General features: G+C 36.5%; 1 protein-coding gene across 1 annotated transcript in view; it reads right to left on the bottom strand.

Annotated features, from left to right (window-relative positions):
- The window catches only part of DOCK8 (dedicator of cytokinesis 8), an 88,944-nt gene extending 77,278 nt beyond the window's left edge, over window positions 1–11,666 (bottom strand). Inside the window, exon 1 of the mRNA XM_085312457.1 lies at window positions 11,474–11,666. Coding sequence (XP_085168583.1) covers window positions 11,474–11,526 — 53 coding nt within the window. The 5' untranslated portion in view covers window positions 11,527–11,666. The remainder of the gene's footprint in view (window positions 1–11,473) is intronic.
- Between the last annotated feature and the right edge of the window lie 2,972 nt (window positions 11,667–14,638).

Here is a 14,638-nt window from a genome sequence, read left to right as displayed (position 1 = left end):
GAGAGAGTTGCGTTACTGTTTACAGCAGTGGTTGATCTGAACTCACAGGTAATTCCTTCATGGCTCAGGTAGGTTGTACCTATTCTTGCACACCCTTACTTAAGGGGTCTACCACGTTAAGGCTCTGTCAGCTAAGGCAATAATGATCCCATTAAAAAGGGCTGAAATATAACCACAGTCTTCTCAATGGAGGTGGTACAGAAAAGAAAGAAGACATCCAGGAGGGCAAATCACCCACTTCAGCTATTATCGGCTTGTTACATGGAAAAAGGGGGAAGAGATCAGTTTTAATTTCTGTCCCAAGTCATATATACCAATCATACATACAGTGACCGTTTTTAGCTGCCACTCAGTTTGGCTCTTCCTCCCTCAGGAAGAGATATAAGCATCTATAAAAATTAATTTTCCAATCCTGGCAGTGGAGGAGCAAGACAACCATTCTTCCTGTGCAAATAAACAAGAATTAGGGAATTAGGACTTGGTCCTCATGAACCATGTGTTTAGGTATTTTTTAATCATTATGCTCTGTGGATAATATGCAAAATCTGTGATACAACGTTTGAGATGTGATTGTGCGTGCACTATTGACTGGTTGGCTTTTACAATTAAAATGTACAGAGGTGTAATGTATCACGTGACCTTCTGGAAAGCAAAAAGTGAAAACTGAGCTTTATCTGCCATTGTAATACAGATTTAAAGTGAAACTGATGATTATAACTCATGTTTTATATATATATATATAAAAAAAMCTCATGTAATACAAAGTTACTAATGAGTATTTCATATGATGTTAATTTTGAATAGAAGATAAATTTATGTGAAAAAATGAAGTTTTTTGTTATCCCCAACAGCTTAAAATGCTAACAGCATATAGCATTATATACACAAATCTCTTACGGTGAAAGGATTAAGCTTGCTTAAGCTTGCCTCTCCACTCAATGTGTTAAAGCTCACACTGTTGACTCCTTATATGTGCATTTTGATTGAGTTCACTGAAGAAAAACTTCCCAACAAACAGGCCCCTGAGCTCTCTGGAAAACTATGTGGGCCTGTATTCCCAGGCACGATTTTGCAGCTAGGGCCTAGTTCTTTTTCCGTTGGTTTGTTTTTTGCTAGACTGTTTAAAACTTTCCCTAAATCTTAAGTCATGTACAACACAGGTCAGTAGCAATTTCAAAGCTATTTGTGCCACTTTGAGACAGCTTTCACATTGCAACTTGAAATGTAATATAACATTATCAATGTGTTCTTTTAGATTTGTTTGGTCTGCATCTTCCTATCAATTCAAAAACAAAGTGATAATGAAGTAAATATAAGGACCTCTCTTCCAGCTCACAGATAGCATCTAAGCTTCACAAGGACTTCATTAACACAGTACTAACATAAAGCTGGTAATTTTGTAAAACTCAAATGAAATCTAGTCGTTTACATGCTTTGCTTCTTATTTCCTTCTATGAAAATTTATTATTAATGAAAAAAATCAAGATATCAAGAATAATTATCAAGATCACTCAAATATCATTCTTGTTTTTTTCCCATACTAAAGGAAAAAAATATATAAAGGAAAAAATATGTATTTTGTATCTTTAGTGACCAGCAGCTTTGAAGGAATTCAGAATCTATTCATGGATGGGTCTTAAAAGTAATAATAGCACGATTACTTCAAAAGTCAGAGGAGCAGATAATGTAAATGACATAAAATCAGGAGAAATACTTGTATTAATACTTTGGCCTCTCATTTCCTAAGAACACAAGCTTGTGGGGTATTTGAAGTACAACCTTTCTGTGRTTACCCTTTAATTTGTTTCACAGCAGAAGTAGTACAACCCTCCTATGATGCTGCTAGTGACATACTGTAAGACTTAAACAATTTTACCATTGATATGTGCAAAGGGGCATCTTCAGCTACTGTCCGTATGGTCAGCACCACTATATCTCTGTTTGGAAGATTGGTCATAAAAAGAAAAAAAAAAGAGGCTTTTAAAAAATTACTTCTTAGAGTAACATTTCTCTTTGGAAATGTTAGCTACATGGAAAAAGCAGGCTCTTTCACTGGCAGTATTTCTGAAAAATTTGGTGTAATTTCAAGGAAATGAAGAGGTATTGTCATTTTTAGAGCAGGGAATTTTGACTTCAGCTTCAGTGGGAGCCAGAGAAATAACTAAGATACACTTAGAAGCTAGAGCTTCTGGCCATACTTTTATGAATAAGAAAGTCCACAGAATTTGGCCTATGCTTACAACTATGTTGTTAAAAAGAAAAATTTTGTATCTGCTGGCTATGGCTACAGGTACAAATTGTATAGAAATTATATTATATACCCTCACATGCACATTTGGATTCATGTGATGTAAGCCATTTTGTATTATGAGTTACAAACTTGATAATTTATCTGTGACATTTCAAGCTTTGGGAAAGGTTAATTTTCCTCTAACAATTTCTGAACACAAGGTTTTTTAATTATAATGACTGTAAAGCTCAACTTATGTGATAACTGAAATAAAATACACATACACTGTTACCTAACTCGGTTTCCTTCACTTTAGGGAAAAATATTGAGTCCAAATGTATTGACTGTTTAATAAAAAGTCTCCAGGTCATTATTACTGGAGCTTGGGAGACTCTGTGATTTACTAGTTTCTCCCCTATTCTTAGAAGTTATTTAAAAACCTAATCAATTCAGATAACACCACAACAAATAATTAAGAGAGACAGATATAACAGTGGTGAACCTGCTCAGTTGTATGTCTCAGCAGAAGCAAGATACCCTTCAAAGTGCAATTCTTGCCTGCATGCCAGTAGTGAAAATTAAGCCCCATTGCATTTTTGTTAGAGCCTTAATTCCAGTATACACAGAACTTTTAAATTTTCTACAGAAGCTATTTACCTCAACCATGTACAGAAAGAAGTGGCTTTATTTTAAAGAATAGAAAAAAAAAAACTTTATTGCAAAGCACAAAATAAACCCCAGAGCAAGTGAACCTTGCTCATCCTGGGACTGTAATAAACATAGAACTGGGGGCAGTTTTCTAATTTTTGACAAATCCTTTCAGAACTTCTTGTGAATTTGGCCCAGATTCTGTTGCTTTATTTGCTTACTGTTATTTCTTTTGTATAGCAATTCAGTTATTTTCTATTCCCTGAAATCAAATCTGGAGTAATTTGCAATTTTGGTAGAATTTTGTTTGATTAATTTAAGTGATTGGTCTAACAATAATATAGTTGTTAGGCTATTTAAAGTTGTAAGAGCCAAACTGAGTTCAGAAATATGTCTTCATCTCGGCTGTCACTCCCCTGTCTGACTCCAATAAGCCTTTTCCTCCTGCTATATAAGGATGACGAAAATCTTTTTAAAATACACTGTAGAGTACCTTCCTTACATACCAGAAGAATTATTTAAGCTCTCTCCTGGAGAGACACATTCCATAATATTCATAAGGATCTAATAAGCATGAAGCAGTATTCTGCACAGGTCTTGAAGAAAACTGCAGACTTTTTACATGAATTTGGCCCAGCATTTGGTCTAAGCTTGGACCTATTTTGCTATAACTGCATTCTTGATGGCAAGCATTTAGGGCAGGCATATTATCAATTAAGGGGTTTTTACAGACTATGTTTTTTCCTACTACTAAAAACAACAGGATAATCCAATGAGAGTTTTTCTATTAAAAAAAATCAAATCAGAACAGCAAAAAGGACAACTATGCTTGACTATGCTCATAAATCATAAGGTTTAGTGACTATAATCTAAAAGCAGTAGAGGGTATATAAAATACAACATTAAATATTTCTTCTTTTTTTGCTTTCACCTCATACCTGATAAAGTTTGGAAAGGTGAATAAAGGATGTTCATAGCTGGTACCTGGTGGAGATAAAGATGTTTTTCATTTGCAGGTACATTTTTGGGGGGTCAGAATAATACTTCCTGCACTATAAAGAAATAATCTAATTCCAGATTGCAGTTTCAACTTCTCAGTGCTTGTAGAGATTTGAAGTCTAACACAGATGTAAGGATTTTAAAATGCAGCTTTGCTGGTCAGAGCCTATAGGCTACTTCCACCAGTCATCTTCCAGAAGTTAAAAAAAACCCACAACATTCTAATCACGTGACAGAGATTAGTATCTCTGATTCCTGTTGACTGTTTAGGTACATAATTACAGTATAATACCAGTCCCCAACAACTATTATAGAAAACAAATGGTTATATCTTAAACACAATTTGAGTGCCTGCTCAGATGAAAAGATTAGCTTCCTGCCTACTTCAGAGCTTTCAATTATATATGTCTCTCAAAAGTAACAATAGTTTTCTGCTTGCACAGACAATCACTACCTAAATGCTTTGTTTCTTCAGTAACCTGTTTGCTGGTAAAGAATAGATTTGCATTAGGTAGCCTATCTTTCCTGCTCTTGAAATTGCTTATAGACGTTTAATTGGTTGGACCTGTGTTTCCTGTCAACCTCTTTCTTTAATGGCTTTGACTGCATAAGTGGCAGATGTGCCACTACAGAAATAGTAATCATAAAATTCCAGGTAAATAGTAAAAAACAAAAGTAAATCACTGCCAATAACCAAAGGCCTCAGTATCCTCTGAAAAGTAGTAAGAAGACCGTGTCTTTTTGTACCTTAAAATTTAGCCTATTTTACACAGGAAATGTTGTAATCTTTTGCACAGTGGACCAGAAGAAAACTCTGTGCATTTTCTCTTCATGATGGACAGGGAGGTGTCAAATCTAGAAGAGGAACCTGAATAAGCTTATCTTTGAAAAATGAAAAGATGAGTATTTTTTTCATAGAGATTTATTTAGCATTATGAATTAACACCATATAGCACAGTCCTGACATATAATGTTACTTTCCTCCTAAATGCACTTCCATAACTGATTTAGAACTTACCTTTGGCAGAGGGCGAAACAACATTCACATGGTTCTCCATGAGAGTTAGGAACACCCTAAGGGCATCCATGTTTTTGTCCATTGTTTGCTGTTATTTATTTTGTGCTTCTAGAAGATATAACAGCTGTAGCCCAGTCAATAACATGCTTACGGGAATTTGAGAATAACATTATAAGCAAAGTTCCTCTTTTTGTGCAGGTGTCTCTCATGGTGGTCTCCAGCTGGGCTCTAGCTCATATGACCTATAGCGCTGCTTATGCCCAGTTATAGTTTGGTTGGCTGTACGGATGCAGACAGGTTGTGATATAGTTGGGCTTAAATGTGTGTAGTTATCCGAGCCAGGATACGAGATGGAAATCTGCTGATGTTAATTTGAATTATACAGTGATAAGCCACACTGTGTATTACCTAAATTCATTGTTCACTTAAATATGATTGTAAAATACATTTAAAAGCACTGCATTGATGTAGATCTAATCTAATTTGACTACAAGGGTGGAAACCTAGCAAAAGCAAATGAATTATGTTYAGGGCTGATGAAAAGATAATCTTAGACTCATTAGGAAGGTTTCTTCTTTTATTTTATAGAGCTATTTACACCAGATGTGATCCATCCCTAGTCTGCTTAATAACCTTGACTTCCTCTGTGTAGATTTAGACATCCTACAGGTTATGTTTCTGCCTCCGTAAAAATGTCTTGTCCCATAGGAGAAGAGAAGTTTTTCTACCTAAAGAAACAGCAGCCTGAGATTTTCAATGGCTACAGTCCATTCCTTCACATGCAGTGAGCAGTCACTACCTACAGAACAGGGATAAAACTGTCATCTCAACTCCTCCCTTCCTTTTCTGCTCATTTAGATTGCTCTGAACCCACACATCAGTGGGATGGGAGTTAGAGCTGCTCTACAACTKCTGTGCAAAGGATGGGAACTCCTGTGTTCTCTCCCTCCTCTGCAGCCAATTTAGGGCCATGGGCAATCAATTTCTTGTGCGGAGTATGAATCCAGAAGACTGAAGGACAATAATTCAATCAAAAACAAGAAGAAATCAGCTTGTGGTAAGTCAAGAAAAGAGAGATGAATTTTCCCAAGAAGAACTAATACTCTGGAGATTGAGGTCTTCACGTATCTGAAGGCAGTATCTGATGTACTCAAAATCAATCCCTATTAGTTGGAAATGGGAGATACATGGTTTGGAACTGGGAAAAAGGTATGCTGTACTCAGCTGCAAAAATTATAAAGAAGTAGAATACCAAACTTAATGAAAGGTGAAAATTGTGTATTGCTCTTGAAAGACAAAAATCCCAGTATTTCCTATAACTAAAGCAAAAGACTCTCAAACAACACAAAGATGAAAGAATATGAGGCTCACCTGTTCTGTATACTCACTGCATATGCAACACTAAATAATTTTCTGTGAAAGATTTAAAAATCAGCTTCTTATTTAATTTTAAGCAAGTCTAACAAAAATTGGCCTTTTAATATAAACAAATACTGACAAAATGTTACATACAAAATATGAAATTATATACATCCTATTTTTAACTTTAAGCTGTTAATGTTATTAACATTCCCCATACCAAATACGGAACCATTAGTATCACACATGTAGTATGTGAAGAGCAGTCTGTTTCCACAGCAATTACAAGCTGGAATTTTTAAAGAGTTCTTGAAAGCYGTTTCACACTGTATAGTTATGATATGGATGTTAGATGAGCTCAGACAGATTATTATTTGATGGTTTGAACAAACTCTTTTGGACATGTGCCTCAAAGGCTTATTAACTTGAGTTACCCTGACTTACGCAGACTCCTGGAGCGCAACTCATTTCAGTAAAGCAGTATGGAACCCTTCCATCAAGTGTACTAAGTCRACCTTATTTAAGAAAGAAAGTCACAGAGGACTTAGTAAACAGGAACACAGGACTTTTAATTTTACCACTGTCCTGACAGCACATATAATTCAGACAATGGCTCAATGAACATATTTCATAAGAAGGATATAACTAGAAGCATTTTTTTAAAACTTGATAAACTACAATTGTATGTTTTAGGTATCTGGCAAACACATGGCAAGTACATTAGGCAACTATTAGCATACTTGTAACTATATTAAGGTTTCTATAATCTATAATTTTATGCAACAAACTGACAACAACAATTTAGTACATCTTACTTAAAAAGCACTTGGAATATAAGTTTATTTTAAACGCATACAAACTGCAATGAAAACAACTCGCTGCAGCTTATTTAACACACTTTAAGTTAAAAAATGCAAAATAATTAGGAGAAATAACTTGGCCTAAACAATGAAGTCTAGTAAATTGTTTTTCAGTAAGAATTATATTATATCCAGATAATCAAAGATTTATTGAAATTTAATCAAAAGAAGCAGGCTCCAATCCCATAAATGGATTGCACCGAACAGAAATCTGCTGAGCAGATAGGAAATGGCCTGTCCTGCCACCGAAACCATTTTACACCTGACCTTTCTGCAACAGTCTTTGTCATTTATGGTAATTTCTTGTGAACTTTTAGAACCCAGACATCAACACACCGTAAGATTTAAGCTGGCATTTTCATTTCAAGTAGCAATAACTGAAATGTATTATCATCTTATACTTAAAGGAGAATTCATGACACATTTTGAGAGTTAAATAGGGACACAAACTTTATGATGTAATTCTTTTAATGCAACTTCAGTAGCCAAATGTTTGCCTTAGTATGGATAATTTTGTTTTTTAATATAAAAATTCCCAAATCTAAATTTGTCCTTAAACTTCTAAGTCCTAGACTTCTTAAAAAGAGTGTTTGAAAAGAAAATTTTGTTTGGCAACTGGATGATTTCAGTGAGGAGAAAGTGAAATGATGGAAGTTAATGCTAAAATTTGTTTTATGTCACTTGCCGAATGCAAACGTGGTGATCTGCAGAGACAGTTGAGGAGTTATGTTTGTTGGGAAGGTTTTAAACTAAGTGGGTCATATGACTGGCAGCTAAATGATATGTTTGTTAGGAAACTGTACTGCTGCTCTTGACAGTTTTCTGTTTTGTAATTTACGCATTTGAACATACAGCAGTGGTGGTCAGGGCTCCAGGCAGGTACCTAAGACAAAATTTTTTTCACTTGAAGTCAAAAAATAATAAACAGTACCCCAACTGCAGTGTTGAGGATAAAATAGTAAACTACATTAGCTAAATAAAAATAATTAAAATAGAAAATCTGTTCTGGGAATACTGTGTTTAGCGTAACACCCTGATGAGTCAAATTACTCTCATTAAAATTCAGGCTATATAGTGTCTCAGGTTGCACTGCTCAATTAATACATGTTAGAGTATTTTAGCATAGGAGGGTTGCTCTCTGGGTTCTTTTTAAAATTATTGTTCACTATTTTTAGTTGACAAATACTATGACTGGAAAGCAGACACATTTACAAAATGCTTAATGATTACTATTTAGGACTCACTCAATCCAACAAGGATGTTCTCCTTTTTTATGCCCCATGCTGGATTCCAAACCCCACAGGCAGCTAACATTCTCAGAGAATGCTGTAAAGGTCTCTTAATAAAGTACATTAGCAAGGATTTTCTGTAAAGCTTTTACCTTGTCCCCTCCCTTTGTGCAGTGCTGGAAGCCATTTGAAAAGACAGTTCAGCTTACTTTCTTTTATGCAACTAATATTAGGCTTTATTTTAAAAGAACATATAAAGTCAGAAAGGAATTTAATTTCCCATATAATAATAAAAATGTTTATTTATTTTGATGTTCTCTGAGGTCCTGCCCAATTCACAGCCACTCAGCTTTCGGTAATATGCAGGTAAGTAGCAGGAATGCTGCCTAACCTGTGAGAGACTGATTTAAAAGTCTGTTTCTTCATTTCTATGTGCAATATGAACAAAATTATTCACAGGAGTTATCCCATTAAATTAGAAAGAACTAGTCACATATACGCATTATATATGCAAGTCTTTGCAGGAAGCAACAGGTTGTGACAACAAGATGGGTGGAAGGCAGAATAAAGTGATAGGAGGACATGGGTACATGGAGAGATTGCATATGCAGCTTATAAGTTTGAAGGTATTCTAAAACCCAAATTTAAAATTTGCATTGTTTTAAATGAACATGATGTTTGTCATGTAATAGCTTCTTCTGAAGCTTCTGACATCCAAATGCACATGATGAAGAAGTGATACTAACTTGAAGTCAAGACTCCAGATCACTAAGACTTAAAAGCATTTCAGATCATTTCATTGTTGGATTTTTACAGAACAGTATTTATTACAGTTTGTATGACGATCAGACATCTGTCATGCTTTCAGTGAACACATCAAGCTACACCTTATGTAACTAGCACAGAGGCAGCTAGTGGTGGTGTGCTGAGAAACCAGTATAGCGCCTGAAGTTCCACTGGTCCTCATCAAAAAAGCAGTATATTGCTTAGTCAAGTCCCTGGCAAGAAAGAAAATTTCTCTTGCTTCTGAATTTGAAGTGAATAGAGAATAATTACATTGATAACATAGTAACTCCTGTAAATGATGCCTGGTCAGTAATGTGCACTTTCACTGAAGAGTTGTATTCTGAAAAAATAAATTCAGGAACTCTGAAGAAAGCGGAACAACATTTTGTAGCTCTAGATTAACCTTTCATGTATGGGCAAGTAAGCTAACATGCTATCTTACTATTCCTTTTATTTGGAATGTACTTTTCAAAAAATAAACATTAAAAATGCTCCTTGTAAAAATATATTGTTCTACTGTCAGCATAACAAACTGCTGCTTTTGAAGAATGAGAAATATATGTTCTGCTAGCAAATACAAATAATTTCTACCACATTCAGTAAAAGAAAATATTCTTACTTGCAAAACAGATTATTAAATTGGAATCACATTTAGAACTTGTTGGGTAACATATCTGAAATTTRATTTATGACATAAATATCAATATCAAATATTTAACTGTCAATTTTTTTTAAAAAGTCATGAGAATAGTTTAATTTCACAGTGTTTCTTTCTAACAAAATTYTGTGAGTTTCTTGAAACAAAGCCAGGTTAATTGCTATGATTCCACAACTGTGCAAGGCTTTAGTCATACAGAACACTGACCATCATCACAGCTGGGAAAAGCTGCCAGAAAAGCTGCCCTAAAAATAGAAGAAAAAATAACCTAAACCCTCTAAATATCAACCAGTCATACTCTTTATTCAAGCATATTTCCAAATGACCAGAAATTATGGCAGGATCCTGTACTGGACTGCTCATCTAATGGCTTCTTTGCTTTGTATCTCACTCTTGTAAATATTCTGCCATCAATTTAAAATGAATTCTCAAARGCTATGGAAAGGTACACTGATGTGCATTCTGCCATGGGAAAGGCATATCTCACAGTGAAGCTAATTTTATCCTCACTGACTGAAAATCCCATGTCTTCCAATAAATTACTGTGGAGATGGAGTTTCTGTGCATACTTTTCTCTCTGGCACAGAGATTAGCCCTACTCCCAGTTTATAATAAAACCTTTATGCTATTTGCTCTTTTACGTGTCAGCAAACTCAGTTACCTTGTACTCACATTAACACCCTGGAAACATAGTTTTTGTCTCAGATGATAACTCTTGAAAAGCAGGCCTGAATTCTCCTTTTAGCTAACAACATCAGGATAATTGTCTTGGTTTCTTACTACTACCAGAAAGTGTAGACCAGCTGAAATTCAGCATGGCCAGGGGGGAAAAAACACCAAATTCAGGCAGACAGCAAGGTCAGTAGCAAGAGCATAGTGCTCAGCAGTTGAAATCTAATTTATTTGGTTTTAAAGGGTGAGGGGAAGAACTGTTTATCTTAAATTAGAAAGATTTTTTTTTTTTTTTTTTTTGCATAGACAAAAAGGCACATGTTAAAAAAATATCCAGGAATGAATCTCATTGTAGTATTGATGCCATATCTACAAAACTTTTATTTCCTCAGAACACTAATTTTGGCATCACACCATTTCTGCTGCTCTGTAGGGAGGAGGAACTCCAACCCACCCACCCAGTAAGTGAGCAGCCTTTACAAGCAGGCTCAGGGCTTGTCCAGACAGAACAGGTAGAGATTGAGAACTGCTGGAGTGAGATTTGACATTTCCTCCCTGTCAAAGAAAATAAATAGCCAGTTTCTTCCTCATAACCATCTGGCAGAGGAGGGGATTTTAGAAGGAACTTACTTCTGGAGAAGGACACCCTCGAGCTGAATCTTATCAGAGCCAGTGCAGGATAACATGAAGCCCCGGTGCATCAAGGATTGCTTTTTTTTCGGCATGGGAAGTGCTGATTGCAAGAAATAAGAGTGAGGACAGGGTGCCCTCTCGAAACCAGGCTGCAGGGCGCGAAGGTTGCCTTGCCTCCCGGGAGGAGGGCGACAGACCCAGCCGGCTATCGGCTATCGCCTATTGGGAGCTTGCAGAGAGCTCCACGCCCTGGGGGTCTCCCAAAGAGGAGCTATCCCTGCCCAGCTCGGTTCAGCTCACAGGTCGCCTGCTCGGCTCTGTCTCTGACTAGGACTGGAGAGAAAAAAAGAAAAGTTGAGAGGTACGATGAAAGTCTCTTACCTGTTGATTTTCAGGGCAAACGCCCTCCTGTCTGCAGTGGGTAGAGTTGCCATGCGGGAGAGCAGCCCTTGCGATTCGGCTGCTGAGGAGGACAGAAACTGGCTGAATGCACCAAGTGCGTTTTTTTTTTTTTTTTCCTTTCTTTCTTTATTGCATGCTCCGGGCTAAAAATCTGACCCTCTTTTGACAGTTCAGGGTGGCAACTTCCGCATTTTACCTTCCTCACCGAAATCAAGCAAAGTGGGAGGGATCTGCTACTGTGCACAGCTGGTTTCTTACCCTTCCTGGCGTTATTCCCCCCCCCCCCTCCAACTTTCCTGAAGCACTGAAAAGCTGAGACATCTCGGAGGTCAGCAGATCTCCCCTCCTCGTCCTTCAGCCGAGGAATAAAAAATGGAAGCATGGACACTGCTGTGCAGTCAAATTCAGCTCTGTAAGGCTGCACGATACCAAGCATCCTCGGAGGCTCCCCTTGAGCCCATCCTCTCCCTGCAGGGAGCAGATGAGCCTCTCAGCAGGGCTCAGCAGCCGTGAGCACACCACCCTTCAGATACAGGACAAAGCAACATGTCCTTCATCCCCTCCAACACACTGATGAAATCATTTCTGGGTGTGGAATACTTTAGGGTCAATACCCTGTTATTAAACAAATAYAAACTGCAAGTTAACAGGTACAACTATGTCACAAGGAGAGAGATCAAATCTCACCTCACCTGCAGTCTGACATCAAGGTTTAAAAACTGAGAACTTGGTATAACCCAAGGAGTTAAAATACTCAGTTATGTAAAGAAAAAATACACACACCAACACCAGTTACCAGCCAAGCCTGACACTTTTAAATATTGTACTCTTCACCTTCACTTACAGATCAACATTTTAAAATGGCCATTTTTAGGAAGTGTCTTGTGGGTTTCCTGACTGGTCGTCTTCTTTCCTTAGGTGCTGATTTCACTATGTTTGCACATAAGCAGAACTTAGCCTTTATTTGAAAGGAGAAACTGAAGCTAAATATGGTTTCAACAGATGAATTATGGGGTAGCAGAAGCAGCTTAGTTTTAGGCTGTCCTGTTTTTATTAAATTCATGCCTTGGCAAGAGCAACATTAGCATTCACTTATTGAAAGGCAGCAACAGCATCTCTCTCCATTCCCAGTGAGGACAGTTAGAGGAAAACAATGTGATCTGAAGTAAGGAATAAAAGCTTACCAAACAGTGAAGGCCTAAAATTGGACTACTAACAATTATCACCTTTCACTCTACAGGATTCACTGTTCTTTAGAGCACTGTAAATTATGAGTGGTTCCAAATATGAAGGTTAACAGTTAATCCATACGGTCTTCTAAGAGCACTTGCTACACGTYCTTAGGAGACTGTGGGACATATAAGAAGTTGAAAGACTTAAGAAAAAAACAGAAGTAAAGAAAAAAATTGAAAATGGAAACAAATCTAGATATATTTGGGAAGAAACACCAGGATCCATAGCAGAATGAGATCTTGGGCTTCTACACAAGGAACTCAAAATATCTTCTCACAGGCAGTTGCAATGCCTGCTGTAATGTTTAAAAAAAAAAAAAAAAGAAAGAAAGGAAAAGGGTAACTTTTTTTTCCAGATTAACCCAGGTAATTTAAATGGACTCTAACATCTCCATTTTTGAGAGATTTTGAGATTTGAGACATCCAATATTTTTTTTCCCCAAAGCATCTGATATGAATTTCTTGCATACTGTAGTTGGATRGAATCAAGGGTCTCAACATTTCTGAGAATTAGGTAACCAACATTAGCTGAAAACTTTATTTTAACATCTTGGGCTTTCTAATGTTACTTTCTTTGATCTTATATGAAATTGCTGCATGAGAAAGCTTCTCTCCCATTTTATTTTAACTTGCAGATTAGTAAAAACCACGTTCTCCTTAAGATGGAAAGCCATGGAATAAACACTACAAACACAAGCTATGGCAAGACGGGATGTATTACGCGTACACTGAGGTGGGTTCTCTCAGCTCACAACACCATCCTGTCTGAAGCATAAAAGAAGAGACTGTGCAGGAAAAATTCTGTTATCCAGTTGCCCACTAGTATAGGGTCCTTACTATCATATGGAATTGCTTTTGTGTAGCTTAAACCTGCATCAGATAAACTGCTATTACAAGAGCTATGTACCCACAGTAGAAAACCATGTCTTTTCTGTTTCTCAAAACAGTAGTTTTGAAAACTGTAACAGTCCCTTTCACTGTTTTCAAAAGTGTCAGTGAAGTACTATGCATTTTCTAACAAAGCCTCTATTTCCAGCAGCTTACAGCTAAGAAGAAGGAGAGAAGTAAGAAGTGAGAAGACAGTTGGTATCTCTCTTATCCATTCTCTACCTTGTCTGATTATATAGTAAGAGGACAGTTTTCACGTTAGATCATTTCCAGACATGTCCTTCTGTTCACTCCAGGTCTAACAAAATGAATTTGCCTTTCCTATGCTTACTTTATTGAAATATATAGTTAGTTTGGTTGGGAGCAAGGGTTTGAAGAAAGGAAGATACTCCTTTTTCTAGCTGTATCTCCAGAACTATTAACTACACAAGCAGAAACCATCACCTCATTCTTTTTGTTGAGGCTACAAAAAAGAGTTCAGGCTTCATCTTGAAAACCTCATTTGCCCTAAAGCAGGACCTTCATTGACTGCCTAATTTTGTCCATACAAATTAAAGTGGTAATAAATGTAGATAATATCCCAACCTTGCAACATACCCATTTATGAATGATGTGAATGATGGTCTTGCAACCATCTTGATAAAAGCGTAACATAAAAATATTCTCTCATATGGAGGAAAAAAATGTCTGAGAGGACACACAAAAACGTTTCCAAGACTGCTAATATATTCAGCAACTACAAACCAAATAACACTTAAAAAATTGCAAGTTTTTATCTTTTTGGATKAACTCAATCACCAATAGCCTACTTTAGCATATGAGGAACAACAAAAAAAAGTCATTGCATATTCTTTTTCATCTATTATTTTAGTGCATTACTGCCCTTTCTGAATAGAGGAAGTTTATCAGGAAAATTAGGCATTTTTAGCTCATTAGAATATTGCAAGGTGAGATGCTAGCAGACAGATATTTATGTCCAGTAAAATCTTGTCAATAGGCAAGAACTCCAACTTAGAGTTGAACA

This window comes from Rhea americana, unplaced genomic scaffold (genome assembly GCF_003343005.1).
Source record: "Rhea americana isolate MKP2758 unplaced genomic scaffold, rheAme1 scaffold_365, whole genome shotgun sequence".
NCBI lineage: Eukaryota > Metazoa > Chordata > Aves > Rheiformes > Rheidae > Rhea > Rhea americana.
The sequence above is the reverse complement of the archived record's forward strand: the minus strand, read 5'-3'. Positions and strand labels throughout refer to the sequence as shown.